Below are 19593 nucleotides of genomic sequence, written 5' to 3'. Positions count from 1 at the left end.
TTTGCACCAATTTCTATAACATAGCCATGCTGGAGGCTGCACAGCAAGAATAGCTCTTTGATACAAACCCATGTTACAGACTTTTTCAGTTGTCCTCTCCACTAATGAAGATAAAATATATTTCTTTAGGTATTGATTTCCATGTTTCCATAAAAAAAGAGTTTACATCAGCATAAGAAGTTTTGCTTTTTTTTTTTTTTTTTTTGTTAATCTGTTTCTCATCTCTCCAAATTCTTTGCTCTCATGATTTTTGAAGCTGAAGGAAAGCATAGAGTTAAGTAGAAGTATGCTCCTGTCATGAGCAGAATGCTCTTAACTGGACAACTATGTGAACATGCAAAAAAAACAAAATAAAACAAAAAAACTCATTTGTCTGTGAAGAGCTCTTGTGGCCTATCAACAAACATTTTTCTCTTTATTTTCTAATAAACTTCATGCCCAAAGACAATGGGGAGGCAGCTGCAAAGAACACAGGTGAAGTTCTTGAGAATCACCATCTTTCTCATTCACCTGAAAATTCTCAGAAAAATGAGGGGAAAAAAAATAAGGTTGTGAGTTGCATTTAGATTTTGGATTTCAGAAAATAGAACGGTTCGCACTCTTTGGGGAAAAGTGTTAAAAAGAGTTTTAGTGAGTTCTGCCAATGAACCATCCCTGGTGAGGAGAGGTAGCAGAAGACAGATGGATTTTGGTCCACTGGTAGTCTATAGAGTGAGATGATTTCTCCGTGCCCTGGATCTTCCCTGATCCATTCTGAGTAGACTGTGAAGGAGCCCACAGTCTCACCTCCAGCACGGCCACAACCAGGCACATACAGGCATGTAGGAATAACAAACCAATAAAGGATTTACATATTCTTTCCTCTACCTCCCTCCCCCGCCCCATTTTTCATTTCATATTGCTGTCCCCTGCTGCCAAGAGGAGTTTATCTATGGTGTTTGGTAAGGGAATACTAAACACATTATAGTGCTATTTTAAATGACATCACAACTAACTAGATATTTTAATTGAAGGTAAATAACCAACATTATTGCCATTTGAATGATAGCAATAGTGTAGAGTAATGGCACTACTGAGGAATCAATTGCTATTTCCCTCATAAACCATAAACCATTCAGAGATTTATAATGCTTTTTTAATGACCAGCCCTTCTAGGTGTTGAGCAGCTCCTGAGTCTTCTGGATGCCTGCTGAAGTCAATAGGAATGGGGGGTGTCTAAGTGTCACATACCTTTGTGCCCCAGGATAAAACACCAGTTATCAGCTGCAAGCAAAGGAAAGCTTGGGATTTTACCATGCTGCTCTGCCGGTGTGCCCCAAACCCCAAAATGGGGATGCTTGACTCAACCACTGTTTCATAACCTGTTTAAGAATAAAAATGCATCGTGCATTTGTGTGCATTTCATGCCCTCTTAAGGTAGGTATGGCAAGTAACCTTGTGGAAGAAACCATGTTGACTGCTTGCTTCCCTCTGCATACCTAAATGCATTGCCTTTGTATTTCATCTGTCCTGAGACCATTTTAACTAATGGGGTGCTGCTATCCAATGCGCCAGTTGGTTCGGTGGCATCATATCATGCACAAACACCCGTGGATCCGGACTGCTGCCAGAGGAGATGTCCCCTGTGCTGAGCACTTGGGAGGGCTGTTCCCCCTCCCTGACTCTCTATCGGATCCTAAGGTGCTGTGACCCAGGGGCAGTGTGAATGTCTCAGGTTTATTTTTTCAGTTGGAGTCAATGACATGTTCATCTACTCAGACCTGCTCTGACAAATCCAGCCTACTTTACTCATGAGAGTACTCTCATCAAGTTAAGTGGGATTAACCCCATGATGAAGGAGATGTAAGGGCAGTAATTATGTTTTCATTTTCATTTGTTTTACTTTGATTTTGTATGAAAAGCAACTTTTTAAAGTTCCAGAGAGCATCTGTGATGTCACTGCAGCCCATCAAGTCTCAGCTAAACTAGTCCACTATTGAGGATCTTGTGATAGTATTGCAAGAATTGGTTACAAAGGAAATTAATTTCTACTCTGGATGTGGAAAGAGAGCGGAGAAAAACAGAGCAAAGACAGATGAGCTCCTCCAGCCAGCCAGCAAGGGACTGCATGCCTAAAGATGCACAGACTTTATTTAGAAAATCCAGGGTTGGCCTGGTGAAAAACAGGAGTGTTAACCTCTATACGCTCATGTCATGAAAAATATTGCCATTAATGGGACAAAAGCACAAGCAGCAGCCACTGCCCCTCTCTTTTGCATACGTCTTCAGGGATGAAGAGTTGCACTATACCTACCTCCACTGCTAGCATACTGGGCTTTCCAAACCATTTCTAGAGCAATTTCCTTAGCATCTGGTGCACATCCAATCTAAATTTTGAAAAAGCAGCCGACCCAACCTGCTCCCACTTAAGTCAATGACAAAACTCCCATTGACTTCAAGGAGAGCACAAGCAGACGGGTTGTTAACAGGGAATTGGTGCCTATTGTTCACCGGAGCATGTCGGACTAGCATGTATCAACTTCACGAGTATCAAAGGGAGTTACTAGAGGAAATCCCCTGAATATTTATGCGATAGTCAGAGGGGAGGGCTGTTTTTCCCTTTCCCACGTATCTCTACCGAGATACGTTAGCTATGGGAACACACACGATCTTCTCGCAACTTGAGCAATGCATACAGAGCCCCGGATTTCCCTGCAGAGCCTCTGCCGTGGAAGTAGCCTGATGGAAAAAGAGCTCGGTGGCGTATCACGGTTCTTCACGCGTTTCCAGAAATACCGAGTCATTTTCAAGAGCCAGAGTAGTGTCAGTGGATTCTCACTGTGACACTCCAGCCTGCGTGTATCATCTGTCCAAACTGGCTTTGCCAGTGCTAAAGGGGAACCAGTTACATACTGGGGTTTCCCAGAGATTTCCAGTGAGATCACACAAGCTTCTAGGAGGGTTTCTGTGCAAACAGCACAGCGCAATGTTACAGTGTGTCTACTTTCACAAAGATTTTAATTAAATAGGATCAGCAAGGTTTGAATCAGCGTGCTCACCATGACTTAAAGATCAGGGTGGTTTTTTTAGACAGCACATTGAGTCTGTCCATATTATAAGGACTCTGGGAAAGAGACAAAGTGTAACCCTACTGCATGCTTTAGGGCCCATTTATATTTCCACCTGAGAGCCAGCGACGGCAGTGCGTGGAGTTTCACAGAATAAAAGCAACGACGGCAGCATAGTTGGGATCATCCAGCCTGTAGCTAATGGAAATAAGTCTTCCCATCATATTGTCATCATGTAGCATGCAGATCTACGCCTCAGTCAGACAAAGATTTACACCATGCACCTAGTTTTCGCGCCTAGAGGAGCCCAACTGCCATCGATGGCACTGGTAATGTGGGACAAAATAAGCAAAACAGGAGTGTATTTGTAAGCACAGCCTCAACACATATGTTTTTAAGGGGTGAGAGAGAATGAAAGAGTGCTTCATTATACTCTTCAGACGATCCAGCCTCACTGCTCATTCACGTTCTGGGTTTGACAGCTTCCCACCGTACCCTTCCTATATCACCCGTTGTGACTAAGCATTGAGGGGACGTGCAATCATTAATCACCATTATGAATTTCTCCCCTTCTGCCGGGTTTCACTTAAAAGCCCAGGGACAGATCCTGCAGCTTTTACTCCTTCCTGCAGCCCTTTCCCCAGCAGGCAGACCTACTTCACTCACCACGAGCTGGGAGCATCGCAGCGGCTGTAGGGCCGGGCGCGGGGTCTCTCATACCGGCGTCCCATAGAAATATGCACGGGTTGTTCAGGAATTAACAGAAAGTTTGAGCACCGCGTTATTTAATTAAAAGGTTGCGATCTGCCACGGGACGACTTAAGCCGGGCTCTGGAGTACGTGCCTGTTAATTTTAATGCTGTCTCGAAGTGCAGAACTCCGGACGTTCACAGCATCATATTTAAAACATGGTACATCGGCTAATACGTGATCCCGCGCGTTAATGGAGCAAATTAAGTTACAGGTATGAATTTTACATAAAACGGATTAATATTATATGTCATGGAGGAATTTTAAATACCCCATCCCCATGCATTTTTAATAGTTATGCGCTCTAATTTAACGTTCCCAGGCGCTGCTCTGCTCGGCTCCCTAACCCCCCCTCAAGTTCTCCTTGGGATTTTCCCTGCTGGCATCCCCCAAAACCCGCGGTACGACGGACCGGGGAAACGGGGGGGGGGCACCAAAAAACGCCCCCCGGGAGGCAGGGCATCGCTGCCTCCTGCTCCCCAAGGCGGGGCACGGCGGCGGGGGCCGCCGCGAGGCGGGGGCCGCCCGCATTCCCCGGACCTTCCTCCCCGGGACCGCCCCCCCTTCTCCTCCTCCTCCTCCTCCTCCTCCTCCTCGGGGCCCGGCCCCTTCCAGCAGCGCCCCCGCCCCCCCGGGCCCGCCGCCATTGGTCAGCGCCGCGTTCCACGGGGGGCCTCGGCGCCCTGATTGGCTGCAACGCGCCGCCGCGGCGCCCCCCCCGCCCGCCGGTCCCATATAGCGGGCGGCGCGGCCGGCGGCGGCGGCACAGGCGGCGGGGGCCGTGCTGAGAGCGGCCGGGCAGGGCAGGAGCCGGACGGAAGGAGCCCGGTGCGCGGAGAGGGGCGGGCGGTGGTCGCAGCAGCAGGAGGGGGGCGTCCCGCTGTCCCCCCTCCGTCGTTCCGTTCCCCGCGGCACCATGAAAGCCGTGAGTCCCGGCCGGCCCCCCAGCAGCCGCAAGGCGCAGCCCGGGGGGGCGGGCGGCGGCGGCGGTCCCCCGGCCCTGCGGTGCCTGGCCGAGCACAGCGGCTGCAAGGGGGGCGAGGAGCCGGCGGCGCTGTGCCTGCAGTGCGATATGAACGACTGCTACAGCCGCCTCAGGAAGCTGGTGCCCACCATCCCGCCCAACAAGCGGGTCAGCAAAGTGGAGATCCTGCAGCATGTCATCGACTACATCCTCGACCTGCAGCTGGCTCTGGAGACGCACCCGGCGCTGCTCCGGCAGCAGCAGCAGCACCCGGCCGGCTGCCCCGCAGCCACCCCCCGGACCCCGCTGACGGCCCTCAACACCGACCCGGTAAGAGGTGCGTGCCACGCCGGGCCGCGGGGAGGGGGCCAGCACCGGGACGCGGTGGTCGCCGCCGTCTGAGCACCTCTCTGGGCCTGGCTGCAGCTCCCGGGGTGGGCGTGGAGCCCCCCCATCGGGGCACGGTGGGCGCCTCCATCCCCCCGGCAGCCGCCCGGTACTCCCGGTGTAATTGCAGCCTCTCGAGGGAGCCGCAGCAATCAGCGTGTTTGCACACACGGCTCCCGGCGCTGCTCCTAGCGCTTCCCGGCCCTCCGCCGAGCACGGCGGGTATCGGCGGGTTTGGGGGCTCCGGCACCCGGATCGCCCCGGTGCGGCGTTTTTTGGGGGGCAGCGGGGACGGGGAGCATCTCTCGCCGCTGGCACGGGGAGCGGCGTGTCCCGGGGGCTGGGTGGCGGTGTGTAGGGGGTCTTCCCGTCCTGTTTTCCCCCCGTAACTCGGCGCCGTCTTGTTGCTGTGCAGGCTGGCTCTGTTAACAAGCCGGGAGACAGCATCCTCTGCCGCTGACCGCCGCTCCCCAGGTGAGTGCCGGGCCGCCGGGAACCCAACCCCAAGCCCGGTGGTCGCGAAAGGGGGGGGCTGAGCGCAGCCGCAAGCATTCGCAGCAGGCTCCGGGGGGTAGCTTTAATTACCGGGTGGTTATTTTATTCCTTTTAATTACCGTTTTTCCAACACCCCCTCACCCCCCCCCCCCCCCACCTTTTCCACCCCCCTCCCTGCCCGGAGCGCTTCTGGCTGTGGCGTGCAGCTGCGCATCCCTCCGCCTGGCCCAGCCTGGGAGCCGCGCTTGTTGTTTGACCTGGTTTGTTTTGGGTTGTTGATCAAGCATGTCTTGTGTTTTGTCGGTGGCGCCAGTCGGTCTGGAGCGGAGCGGTTCACACACCCCCTCTATTCATTCCTCTCCCACAGGTGTGCGGCGGCGCCGCGCAGAGGCACCGCGGGGGGCGGGCGGCGGGGAAAGGGGGGGGCCCGGCGGAAAAAAAAAAGAGCCAGCCGACCCCCCCGTGCTCCGCCAGGCAGAGCCAGCCGCCCCCCGGAGTGGTTTCCCCCCCAGCCCCCCACCCGCCGCCTCTTCTCTCCGCCCGGCAGCAGGATGCGAGCGGCGGGGGCAGCGGGGTGCCGGACCCCCCAGCGGCAAAAGTTGCGCCCCTGCCCCGGGACAGAGGAGCGAGCTCCAGCCGAGCCCCTAGGAGCGTAACTGAGGGAGCCAGCAGCCGATCCTTGAAGCTTTACTAATCTACCAGAGCATTTGTAGATATATTTGACATCTATTGTTTCAAATAGATGGTTTTATTGGGGCCCAGGGAACTTTCTTCTCCCTGCAGGAGTGTTACATATTGTATAGATAAAAACGCGTGGCATTTCATACTGTGTATATATAGAGATGTTCTATGAGTGTGAGAAAAGTATATGCTTTAATAGACTACTGTAATTATAAAATATTTTTAATTAAATATTTTTTGTAAATATTATAAAGGTGTGTATGTTTTTTTTAAATCTGTGGGAATCTCTTTAGGAAACTGCAGCTCAAGTACGGAGCTGCTTATATGGAAATACCTTGAATGTGTAGGGCTTTTTTGTCCCCAACTGTCCCCAAATATCCTTTAGACTTGGAAGCTACAGCTATACCTAGTGGTCCTGCATGATTGCATGAGATGTCTAATTGCAAATGAGCTTGTTTGGAGTCCATACAAACGTGTTTTTCCTCAATCTAGACTAAAAATGTTTGTAAGTGTATTATACATTTTGAGACTACACTTTTGTCATTTAGGCACAGGGGTTTTTAGTGCGTTCTATAAAAGTAGCGGTAAGATGTAGTGCTTTTTTTACTGAAAATAGACAAACTCTATCTACTTTTTGCATTATGGGGTGATGCTTTAGATCTTTAATCAGCTTTTTAAAAATCTGCTGTTGCATCAGATCAAGAAACTTGTTCTGGAATTTCATTTAGTACCAAAAGGTTTTATTGCAAACCTGCATTCCTATGGTCTTATTAATTGCTTAAAAAGCGAAAACAGTTCTCTGCTTGCAACCAAAGGGCAAACCATTAACAAAAACAGTTACTGTTTCCTTCGTCCAAAGAGTATTAATAGGGGACTGTGGGAAAGGCATATGGGCAAAGTCATTATGATCAGTGGTGTAAACTCATCTTAAAATGAACTTAAGTAGACCAAAAATCAGATAACTGCGTCAAGATTATTTTTCTATTACAAGATGACTTTCATTTCACTGCAGCTATGTTACAGTTAAAAATCCTGTTTAATCTCTGTGATGTGTAACTACTACATGTGAACATTAAACTAGATTTACCTGTCTTTAACTGATTCTTCAGCTTATTTCTTCAATTCTCTGAATTTGCATGTTCTCCTTGCTTTTTTTTGTTGTTGTTTGTACTGTTTGGGCAAGTACATTTTATGGCAGGCTTTTGTAAGCTCTGAGTTCTACAGCCTGTAAACTAATGCCCGGGCTTGGTGCAAGATGCTCATTTTGTGTGATCAGTAGCCTGCGTGCTCGTGAGATGGGATTTTCAGAGTGGGAGAATTAAGTAGGATTTAATTGGGTGCTTTGTAAATAGCTAGCCAACTGTGTGTAACATGGTCTGTTTGACTAAAAAAGAGAGGATTTGTTTCAGATTATACGAGTGTCAAAAGTACCATAACCCAAGGGACTTCTTCTATTAAGTTAAATATTTATAAGGTAATGAACTGCTGGGGTCATTAGCTATTGACTACAGTGATAATGTCAACAAGATGAACATTTTCTTAATCAAAATAATTGCATAAAGATCAAATCAAAAACTGGCTTGCATGTCTGCAAACATGAGGCCTCCTGTCACTTCAAATGCTTTGAAGGCAGTGGCATTTCACAGGCTTAGCCCTGGCTCAAGGGGCAGGGGGTGGGTCCCCACTTTTTCTCCCCCCCCCAACTCAGATGTTATAGTAGCTCAACGAGCAAAATACATGTTCTTGTAAAATTAAGTCATGAACCTATTGTTCTGTGTCTCCAGCTAATTCAATGACAGTAAGAATGCTATTAATGGGATTTTTTTTTTTTCTTTACTGCAGTTTGGGAATTTTTGCATTGTTTATTTAAAAACCAACTTTTTTCTCAGGAATGGTTTACATTTCTATTCATTTTCCTTGTTTATCCTGTTAATATTTGCAGTCCCCTGCTTAGCTCAGCTTATAGCTCAGCTTATTTTGTATACAGGTTTTTCAGTAACATTGGTTCTCAATGCCCTCATTTGTTTCCCTCCACTGTTGCCAAATTACAGTATTCTGTTACACAGAAGAGGAAGCGAGTAAAATGTGCTGTCTTAAAATATGAAACTACCTTGTCAAGTTTCCAGATATCAAAGCTGGTGTATCCTGGGAGAGCTGATAAATCACTGGACTGCCCTTCCATGGAGAACAGACCAATTCATAGATTGTTTCAGATCAGGGCAATTTCCCAGAGTTTAGCGGTTTGAGGATTTTATTTTTTTTAAAGCAACTGTGGTGCAACAAGTTAGAGCCTTTAGAAAACTGAAATCTTACTAAAAGAGCAGTGAAAATTTTCACATTATATGGGATTCCTGACAAACACGCAAAAAGAAAAAGCTCTATTAAAGCATAGGAGAGGCTGGTCTTGATTTATTCTTTATGCTATGTGTGAAACTGTAAGCAAGGAGTGTCTAATCGCTCACTAATGGCTGGAATCAGTGCAGCCCTAAATACAGCCATATTTATTTTTGTTTTTCAAAGGTTCTAGAATCTTTCAAAATACTTGAATCCCATATTTTGTTTAAATCATCTTTTCCATACAGCAGAAGACGTAAATGTTTGAACAAAGGCGAATTAAAAGGACTCTTTCTTCTAATGCCTTGGATTTTCTCTTAGTCACAAAAGCATTCCTTAAAAGGAGCTATTTGATTGCGTGATGAGAGTTGTGGTGAGGCTGCCAGATTAGGAATTAGGATACCAAATTCTGTTCCCAGCTCTGCTACTGAGTCTCTGTTGTGACCTTGAGCAAGTCACCAGCTGTCAAACTAACATCCCGCTTTCCATTCGCAATGATGACATGCGCTCTGGTTTGTAGAAGCAAAGAAATTAAACAGACAAAATGTAGTTTTTTTTTTTTTTTTTTTTTTTTTTTTTTTTACTTCATTTTTACCAGGGGATTAAGTTTTGGATAATAAAGGTAGTGTAAGAAGAGCTGGGGTTATTAGGAAACCTCCAGAAGGGAAGCTTATTCAGGAGAACATTCCTAGCAGCGGCAGTGAGAACTCTGTTGCTTGGGACACTGGAACTGTAAAGGGCTAGAAAACATTCTCAAAAAGGAGTAGAAGAGGGGTTGAGGTCTTTTCTATCCCAAACTTGTATGCTGTCTGCAGAGAGCAGTGATTAATACGTTTCAGTGAGCTGCAGCGCTGAGCTTCCAGTCCTTGCTGATGCTGAGACCACTCTTAAATTTCCAAATGATTGGAAGTGTTGATTCCACATGAAAGCCAAATTTGAGCTCTTACAGTGGGAGAAGCATTTTCCCCGCTGTTTCGCATGGGGATGATATTTATTTTCACTTTCTCAACCATGTCGTATTGCTTTTAAGCAGTTGCTGTATTTTCAGCTCCACAAGAAGCGGTCATGAGGAATGCCATAGCTGTCTTGCAGGTTGTTCTGAGAGTTAATAAATAAGCCATGTATAGGATAAACAGGTTTATGCAAATGCAGAGCAGCACTTTACTATTATTTGTATTTTTAACGCTTTCTAGCTGTACAAGTCACACTCCTTTAAAACCTTTGCAGTCGGAAAGAAGAAACCACAGTACGGGCAATTCAAGTAATTGTCTTAGATGCAACACAATTTGCTGGCTTCTCAAATATAAGGCTTGCAGTACTAAATAGCATGCTTCCCAAACACTATTGAAAGCGTTTTGCTCTCTAGTCCCAGAACATGTGATCTAAAAACACAGGCTAAATATATTCCCCCCTTTGCAACTGCTTGCATTAGAAAATCCATCCCTCCTTTACTCTTACTCTCGTGTCAGAGAAAACTCGCACGCTGTGCCTACCAGGCGAGGCTGCTTTCCCAAATGCGGCAAGCAGGCATGCAGGGACCAGCCCTCAGAGGAGCACCCTGCAGAGCTGGGCACCAGGCGCCCTGCGGATGCAGCCTGTGGGGCAGGGCGGGCGCCTTGTGCTGGCCATGCCTCTTCAAATGCCCTTCTCCATCAGAAAGGTGTCTGGTGAGTGCTGGGCCCGAGTGCTGGGCTCATGGAGTGTCACACAGCCGCGTTTTGCCCCTCTCAAGGTCTGCAAGCGCTGCAGGCAGCATCTCCCCTACAGCCAGCGGTACGCTGGCCGTCCTGCGCTGCGGGGAGAGCGGAGCCTTCTGCGGGCAGCTCGTTTCCCCACCGAGGATGCAGCGGTGGCTGGAATGAGTTAGTCCCCATTTGTCATTGCTTGGCCTGTAGGGAGAAGAGCTGGCACCCAGGACTCTCGCACGCAGACGCTCGCAGTCCCTCCGCAAGAGCCACGGGGCAGAACAGCTCTGACTTTTCTTCCTTTGATGGACATGAAGCACACTTTGACATGGTATGAGGGTTGGTTTTTATTCCACCCCCTCCCCCCCCCCCCTTTTTTTTTTTTTTCTTCTTTTCCTGCTTTAACCTCTTTTTTTTTGTTTGTTTGCCTAAAGATAATGTGTTTATCAACTGACAGGATACACTTGTCTCTGGTAAAAGAAGCACTTTTGACAATTTTCACAACATGTGTAATTTACTTAAGGACCCTAATGGCTTCTTCTGAGCTGTGTCATGTAAATAAATATTCCAACCATTTTAACACACACATTATGTACTCCATAGATCAATGGCTCCTTTGAAGCTGTTACTGTTTATCCTGTAAGTTCCTATTCAGACATTTTTTAATATGTATTATTATTTATTCATCTCTTCATTCAGAGGTGCTGGCGTCTCTATTTGTAGCAGTCTAGCATCTATGTATGCAGTTCAGAACAGTTCAAAATTAATATTTCTCAGCCTTTTCAGCAGGTGGGAAAGGTCCCCATGAAAACGTGGAAACAGAAAAAGAATTGTTCAGACGAATGAGACTGTGGCTTACAGACATTTAGGACTGGGCATTTAAACCTCCTTCCACTGCTCCCCTCTGTCTTCTCCAACAGCCTGGGAACAGGCAGGAGGACTTGGGAGGGCAGCAGTGGCTGGTCCTAGAGGGATGGGAGTAGAGGGTGCCACATGCCAAGAATATCATTTCGGCTGCCCAGAAATTAGGGAACCCCTACAGGTTAGAAATTAGCGAATCCCCTGTTCTGGGAAAATAATGGTGCAGAAAGGCGTTGCCTTCTCCAGTGTGAGTGAGGAAGTGGTGCATCACTCCACGTGCAGGACAGGCTCACCACGTAAGCAGGAGCCAATATACCAGCACTCGCTTTGCCTCCCTGGTTTGTGAGGTGCCCTGGGACTTCAAGTGCCAGCAAGATTTTTTGTTGGAGTTGGGCTTCTTTTTGGGGTGCAGCTCAGGGGGCTCCTTGCCAGGCAGTGAGCATAGCCAGGGGCAGGTGTGAAGGTGCAGGGCGCATGGGCATGGAGGCATGCACGCAGATGACTTTATGCCTCCGCAACTATTAAATAGCCAGGGCAAATCCTTTCCTATTCATGGACAGTGGGGGAGAAGGCAGGAGTTATAGCCCCACCTCAATAGAAAGCCACACAGGGAACCCAGCAGAGCTCCCAGGCCCTAGTAGAAATAGCCCAAGAGATAAGAGGGCCTGCAAACTCCATGCAGGATAATGAAGGAGGAGAACCTGGGCCGAGAAAGATAAAGTTCCAATTTAAATGCAGACATCTGCAACAATAAAGGTGGAAACATAAAAAAAAAAAAAAAAAAAAAAAAAAGGTATCAAAGTAATTTGCTTGTAGTATGAAGGCTTTTGTCTCACCTTGTTTAAACAGTCCCACTCCTGTGTTTAGTTTACTCATGTTAATATCCCCCAGAGGCTTCATCATTTGCTATTGATGAGCATACAACAACAACAACAACAAAAAAGGAAAATGTTGCTGTCCATGCAATTAATTCTCTTTCCAAGTGCTTAAAATTCAGCATATCCCTTCAGTTCCAAAGGTGCTAGATCTTCAAAACCAGCAAGCTGCTCACAGTCAGCAGGGAAACCCCAAGTTGTCTTGGAGCACATAAAAACATTCAGTGCTGATAAATACCCACACTGTGTTTTGCATCTTCATAATTTGGGATTCCATTTACTAGGCGTATGCAATAAATAAATAAAATATGCTTCCTGCCTCAAGGACATTTCTCTACACAGGTTGCAGCCCAGTATATAAACCTTTTCCATCCAGCTGTCGCTATGCATCTACCATCATTCCCATTCTAAAGGCAGAAACGGCTTACAGCTGAATGCAAACAACACCTTTTAAACCAGAACAGGAGCAGTTTAATAAGGATGTAAAGCACTACTCTAACTGGAAAATGGGCAAATTGTTGCTCTTAGCCTTTTTTTTTTTTTTTTTTTTTTTTTTTTTGGGGGTGGGGGGTGCTTCTACTGAAAACACTGGAAACTCCAGTGACTCAGCTCTTGATCATATACCCACCAAAGTCTTTCCATCACCTTCGGCAGTGTCTGAATGCCAACAGAAAATGGGAAATGGCAAGCCCACCCCTGCTCCAGCCCCAGCACTTGCTGTCCACAGTGCCCACTGCAACACGTGGCTGGCTGGCAGAAAAGCTTGGGAAGTTACAAAACCCCCTTTCACATCACAAGACAGGTTTGGAGCTGAGCTTTGCACTTGGCCTCGATCTTCGCAGGAACAGTGGAGCTGGATGCTCACTGCCATCGATTGCTGGGAGCGCTTTCATTGCGTTCGGCTTGAACGCTAAATATAAACAGAGATATCCGCCCGTGTTTGTTCGGATTCACTGAAATATTAAAACAAATGCTTGCGCCTGTGTTGCAGGGCAAGGTCTTCTTTCTTTTGCTAGGGCAATAGCCGTAATGAAACAAACTGTATTTTGTTTTCTTTCAGACAGGTGTGATGGCACACCTGCGGAGCTCAGGCTTGAATAGCAACTACTAACCTTTTGTGGGTGAGGTGGGGGGCAAATCCTGCTTAACAAGGATGTCAAACTGATCTTTGTTCACTTCTCCCTACCAAGTATCTGTGGCAACAAACTGGAGACAGGTAAACAATCAGCTTCTGCTACCACAAGCTTTCCATTTGCAGTTCACCAGGAGCTCTTATTATATGAAAGGAAAGGGTGGATGTGGTGTCAACACAAGGTAATAGTAATATTATTTGAACAGGTGTGTGGGGTGTTGCTAAAGTGAGAGAACGGGCGAACGGTAGGGAGCAGTTAGTACAGGGCTGTGCATGTAATAACCAGAGCTCACCCGCGTTTATTATCATAACAATCATGCACAGCGATAGGTTTCACAACGAGCTGGTCTGATTTACCCGGTGCATTACACCAGTTCTCTGGTTTCTTGCTTTCTTACTCCCTGCTGGAAAAGAGCCCGAGAAAATAGGCACACTAAAAACTCAGCAAGCTGCCCCACTGTGCATGCAGCTAGAAAGAGAGAGCCCACCAGGCCACAGTCATCCCCCAGCCCCTGCTCCTCCATGGACAGCTTCGCTGCTGATTTACATCGGGGAAGACAGCAAGCAGATTAAGTGTCTCAGGACTGCATTGCAAAGGGAGGGCAGGTCTGTGGCTAGTGTAGGCCACCTTGAAGCAGGGAGAGTCAAGTGTCTTGAAGGTTTGGTCTATACATCTGTTTTCTCTCATACAGTTAGTTTTAATAGCCTATTTGCACTCTGTGATGTGTTACGTCGATACGTAGCTCTGATCCAAATGTATCTTCATGTATGTGTGCATAGGGTTAGATATCTTTTCTGCAGGAAAACTACATGCCACAGTGGAGAATGGAAATAGTAAAAATAATCTTTTGGATTCCAATTCTACAGAGCCGACTGGAATCACTTGTGAAAGGATTGATACAGTAGGAACAAACCTGGTGGAAATTTGCATGCTTCCATATTGGGGAAGTGGGAAACAAAGGGAAAATCATACCCTGGTATGCTCTCAGGGTAGGAAGAGATGCTATGATTCACTGCAGACAGCTATGGAGGTTACAAAAGAGAAATCAGGAGACACTATAAATTACATGAGGCTGTTATAGACAATTAGACAAGTCATCGGTCCATTTACAACGCCGCTCGTAGTTTTATATCAAATCTGATGAAAGAGTGGGAAACTGTAAGCAAGGAAATTTTGCACTCATTCTCTCTCCCTCCTGTCTCCTTAAGATCTATTTTGTTGAGTGAGATCTTAATGCATATCCTGAGTATTTTAATAAGAAACTCTTGCATGCCACTGGTTTGTGCAAACAGTGGTTGTATTATTATAGGGATGAATTAATCTTCCAGGCGTCCGTTTGTGTTACTCAGATCAGGCAGGGCTTATTTGCAAAGGGCTGACCCTGCTTCCTGGCAGGTTTGCTCGGAGATGCTGTGCCAGATTCCCCAGGGCTGATGCAAAGGCTTTCAGCTGGCACATTTCGGCAACCAGAGGGACAGCCCCGTGGGGAAAGCAGGGCAAGTGACTGTGGGACAGCAACATGCAAACCTGGGCTCAACAGGCTCTGTCAGGGATTCTTCAGAGAGTATTTAAGGTGGGTGGGAAACAACTATCCCCAGGCATGGGTCTGTAACCTTCTGGTAATGCAGGTTTAGCCTGAAGTCACAGAATAAAGTTTCAAGTACCTTGCTGCCTCTGATAAGCAGAACTGCCACAACTTCAGCACCTCCCCATTTGCAGATTCTATGGAGTAAATTCTTAGTAGCAGGGTGGCTGTCATCTTGGGACAAATATTTTAGAAATCTCTTGTTAGGCACATCAGGTGTGCATCTTCAGTACTGCAACAGCTGTTGTTTGTTGGATGCAGACAGGAAAGGAAGGTGGGCATTTGCACTGGCTGGGGCTCTTCCACGATTCACTCAGCACATCAGATAACACTGACGGTATATATATATATATTTTCAGGAGAGCAACATTTCACTAAATGTGGAGTAGGGGGGGGGGGGCACTAAAAAGTGTTGTCTTACATTTGGGTACTCTCTAGTATTCTAAGGATCCAGGGTGTACTTTAAATATATGTTGTTCCTTAGAATTTCCTTGTACAAGTTAATAATATGCTGCTGTGTAGGCAGAGCAAACATGGGATAGACTGTTCGCAAAGAAGAGGCAAGCTGTGGGCAGCTGGAGGGAGCACACGTGATCAGAAAGGTCCAGGTTTATAGTTTAAAGTGAACAGTGGCATTTTGATCTTTCTTTGCAGGCTTGATTATTTCACACTAGAGGACACAACCTTTAGGGTCATATCATAAAGCTCTTACTCTTCATTCTGGATGGGATTTGCCAGTCATTAAGCAGGTACTTAAGTAATTGAAAAGAATGGCCTAGTAACATTTTAGGCACATTTTGAAGGATTTCGATGAATCAGGACTTTGATGAGAGAGAAGTGAATTCTTTAATTGCCTCAGGCACAGTTTACCCCTTCGTTTGTGTGAAGTATTTACCCATGCTGCATCAGCCAGTTATTAGTTGGCCATCACAGTGCAAAAGTTGGAGGCAAAGTCACTGCAGTGTGCTGCAGAGATGGAGCCTTATAGGTGCATGACAGACCGTACAAATAGTTCCTTGAACATACAGAGGGTGTGCTCATTAATAACATCGATCGATTAATAGACTTTTTTTTTTTTTTTTTTTTTTTCATCAATACGAAGTCCTAGGAACACTGCATTTCTTCCATTAAGTTTAATCTTTCGGAACACGATGTGTACATTTTGTAACTGGTGATTTTCCTTCGCTAACATTCTTCTACATCCTGGGAGCCGTCCCCGTCCTTTCAGGCAGCCTCAGTAAAATGCTGCCCTCTTTTGAGTGTAAAGACACAGTGCACCTCCTGGCAGAGGCTGCCCGCGGAGCTGGACGTACTGCTGCCCGAAGGATGCTAGTGACTCCTCCGGGGCCGATGAACGAGGAGAAAGGCAGCACCGTATTCTATACTATTAAATAGAGTTGGGATAGTTGCTAGAAAGAATGCATATTCTCTAAAATATCAATTCTCCTCTTTAATTTGATAATTTGCAAAGCAGGCAGAGATGCCCTACTCTGTTTTGGAAATATCTTACCCAGGGAAATTTCATTGTCTTCAGTGCCTGAACGGGGGAAAGCAAGTCCCAAGATTCTGTGCTTTAATTTACACGGGCTTTCACTCAAGTTGCAATCATTTCTTTGACTAGTTGAGTGATGCGTTTTGCTGCATTCCTATCTAGGTCTTGCAGTTGAAGGGAAAGGTTTTTTGTTTGTTTGTTTATTTGTTTTCCTTAGAGGCTTTCTCTGAAGGAAAGAGGGCCAGGCTGGCTGCTGCTGGTCCTCTGCACCAGAAAAGAAACACTTAGGGTTACTCTAGTGTATAATAACCCAAAATGTTCACCCATTGTTTTGAGGCCACTGTCATGGTGGCTGTAGAAACCACTGCATCTCCACCTTGAATAGCTTGTCTGGGAGATGTGTCTCCAGCTGGAGGAAGGAGATTGTTTCTCCAGCTATTTCTCCTCTCCAGTGTCAAGCAGCTGTAAGGATAGGGCACACTCTTGTGCATCTTTCTTCAAGGAGGGAATATAAAGGAGATCTTGTGGGAAAAGCTATGCCAGAGTAGCCACTGCCTCCTTTTCTTCAATAGTGGCATTGACAAAAACTCTCCTTCTCCCACACACACCCCTGTTGAACATCTCTGTCTGCTGGAGGCATCGGGTGAAAGGGGCCATCTCACCCTGTGTCAGAGGCAGTGCCTAGACAGAGCTATACGGAAACCCAGCACCCCCAGCAGGAGGGCACTCTGCTTTTTGTCCCAAAGATGCCATGGCACACGTGGGAAACAGGTCTCCTGGACATCAGACAGTGCATGAAAGGAGTGTGAAGAGGGAAGAAAGAGTGGAAAACACGCATACACATATAAACCCACTGTCTTTTCCTTCCCTGGTATTTTTTAACAGGATTTTTCTGGGTGCTGTAAGAACATATATCTCTCTGCCTAGCCTCTCTAAAGCTGAAAGACAAAGGTAGGCAGCAAGGAGCAAAATGCAAGCAAAACGATCAGGCTAACAATAGCTGTACATCCTGTTAGTTACATGATCTGTGCAAAAGGGCATGCTTCTTAAAATTTATTTTTATTTTATTTTATTATTATTTTTTTTTTCTGAACCTACAGATTTTTTGACACAGTAGTGAGGGTGACTAGTCCCAAATATCATCAGAAATAGGATAAACAGAAAGGGACTGGGCACGCTTACATCACTGGTAGTGTACACTATCTTGAATATATTAAATATGAGACAATGTAATAAAAATAAACAATACAGTATTGTGTCAGTTGCAACTCAGACTAACAAAATATTGCCACATTTTTTTCTTACAAAGCTGGCTGTGCAGTGGTAGCTGGAAAGACCCCTAAAGCACATAAAGCTCTTATCTTCATACATTTCCCTAAAGAATAATAGATCAGTCAGTGCTCTGATGCTGTTTTAATAATGTACAATTTACAATTCATTTGGTTACCAAGCACTCACAGTATAATTAATTTCACAGACCCTTTCTTGCACATTCACAGAGTTTATGACAATAAGGAGGGGAGGCGGGAAGACCTTGTCCCCCAGTGCCATACAGCAGAGCCTGGATGTCACGTCACCTGGCAGCTCTGGGGACAGCTGTGCCACTAGGCGGGTGGTGGGCTCCCCTTCTGCCCCTCCTCTTGCCTGTCTTTCCCCTTCCCATATACAAATACCCCAGAGGGGACGTTGCCCCCTGCTCAGCCCAAAGCACCCCAGCGCCCCATCCCTCCATCACACACTATGCTGCATCACAGGACCAAGGTACCAAAACTGGAGGGAAAGCCTCCAGAAAGCCAGCATTGCACATGCTGTTGGGGGCTTCGTTTCCACAGTCCCTATATTTTGCCTTTTATGGGGAATCTGTACAGTTGCCTGAGAGACTTAAATAATGGACTCTCTCTGCAATGAATGGAGCTGCTGCTCTGTGATGTCTTGCACATCAAAGCGATTTTTCAAATCTACGTTTACCTCTTTGATAAAGACAACACTGCAAGGAATTCAGCAGCTACAGAGGACCTGCTGGTCTGTGCATCCACCCAGAGCTGTTTTGACAGTGGTGCATGAATAGCAAGTCATATAAGTGCTGGGTTTGTTTCCATTATCAAATAAACAGGGTTTTCGTTTTCTGAGTTTCTGAAACATTCTTTTCCTCTTCTAAGTTCACAATTCATATACATGAACAGTGTCTTTATACGCATATAGTAATACTCATGTACATGCATACACACACACATATATATGTGTATATACAACTTATATGCGTGTCTGAGGGTTGAGGTTCCAGTTCATGAAGGTTCAGTACATAATCCTGGATACAAGCACACAAGTACTTATATCGAAGTGCAGCTTAAAACTGCATGGCTTACTAACTTTCTATAACGGGAAATGCAGTCCCTTTCTTTTTCTAGATGTTAAAAAGCTGTGAAAGGTAGTGTTTTCTTCAGGCACTAAAGACCATTGTAACTCAGAGCAATACATGTTTGATTAACCCCTCCCAGGCCCTGTGTGATTTGTACAAGGCATTAACTGTAAGACTTACATCCTCCGTAGCGCTGCCTCTCCAGCTGGCTATTCAATCTTCTGGCATGTAGCCTATTGATTAGGTTTTCTGATCTCTTACTTGAACAAAGGCATGGTGATGCAGAGGCCGTGAAATACCACTTTCATGTCTTGTTTTCATATAGGATTTGGCGGTCAATTTGCCAACATATTGAAGACCTGCTGCTCGTATTTTTTACATCCATAGAAACTTGAGTCTTCTGTGAATCAGGGCACATCTATAAACATAAGTGCACGAGAGAAAATATGATTAAGGACATCATGCATGTTTCTATCAAAACAACAGCAGCAAATGCTATTATCCATTATTTCTATTTGTGACATAATCATAATTAAAATATTGAGTGGTTTGTGTACCACAAGGTTCACCTCCCAGCATGGCTCCAAATCATCCTGGGCTGATTCGCAGGAGATTCAAAGTGAGGCATGGAAAGCTGATGGAGTCTAATCCCTCTAGGAGAGTACTGGACTCTCTTCTGCCTAGAGAAAGCACCCAGGGAAACATGATGTAAATCCGTCCTAAGATGTGGGAAACAGCAAATCTGAGAGGTTAACTGTTGAATATCCAAGGGTCAAAATTTAGCCTTTGATCCAGGTGACTTTTGAGTGTGGTCAATGAATAGATGAATGTCTAATTCTCTATTTTCCATTGTGTTAGCTGTCTCGTACCTCTCACACACAGTGCTTCTCTTGGCATCATTTTTGTTTTCAGTTCAACTATATTTTGTTTTGAGTTAATGTTTCT

The 19593-nt window shown here is 46.1% G+C and overlaps 1 protein-coding gene across 2 annotated transcripts; it reads left to right on the top strand.

Annotated features, from left to right (window-relative positions):
* Positions 1-4548: 4548 nt before the first annotated feature.
* ID4 (inhibitor of DNA binding 4, HLH protein) lies at positions 4549-7421 on the top strand. Of its 2 annotated transcripts, none has more exons than XM_035318626.1 (3): positions 4549-5091; positions 5564-5622; positions 6011-7421. In XM_035318626.1, the coding sequence occupies exons 1-2, from the start codon at positions 4714-4716 to the stop codon at positions 5606-5608; spliced, it is 423 nt and encodes a 140-aa protein (XP_035174517.1). In that variant the 5' UTR covers positions 4549-4713; the 3' UTR covers positions 5609-5622; positions 6011-7421. The 2 variants fall into 2 exon arrangements, with proteins under 2 accessions (XP_035174517.1, XP_035174518.1); XM_035318627.1 differs by having other exon boundaries at positions 4549-5098.
* Positions 7422-19593: the final 12172 nt, after the last annotated feature.

The sequence above is a fragment of the Oxyura jamaicensis genome, chromosome 2 (assembly GCF_011077185.1).
Source record: "Oxyura jamaicensis isolate SHBP4307 breed ruddy duck chromosome 2, BPBGC_Ojam_1.0, whole genome shotgun sequence".
Lineage (NCBI taxonomy): Eukaryota > Metazoa > Chordata > Aves > Anseriformes > Anatidae > Oxyura > Oxyura jamaicensis.
This window is presented reverse-complemented; position numbering and strand designations above follow the sequence as displayed.

Coding starts and splice junctions, on each gene's coding strand:
- ID4 (XM_035318626.1), top strand. CDS start 4,714: ATGAAAGCCGTGAGTCCCGGCCGGCCCCCCAGCAGCCGCAAGGCGCAG. Junction 5,092..5,563: donor CGGCCCTCAACACCGACCCG/GTAAGAGGTGCG, acceptor GTTGCTGTGCAG/GCTGGCTCTGTTAACAAGCC.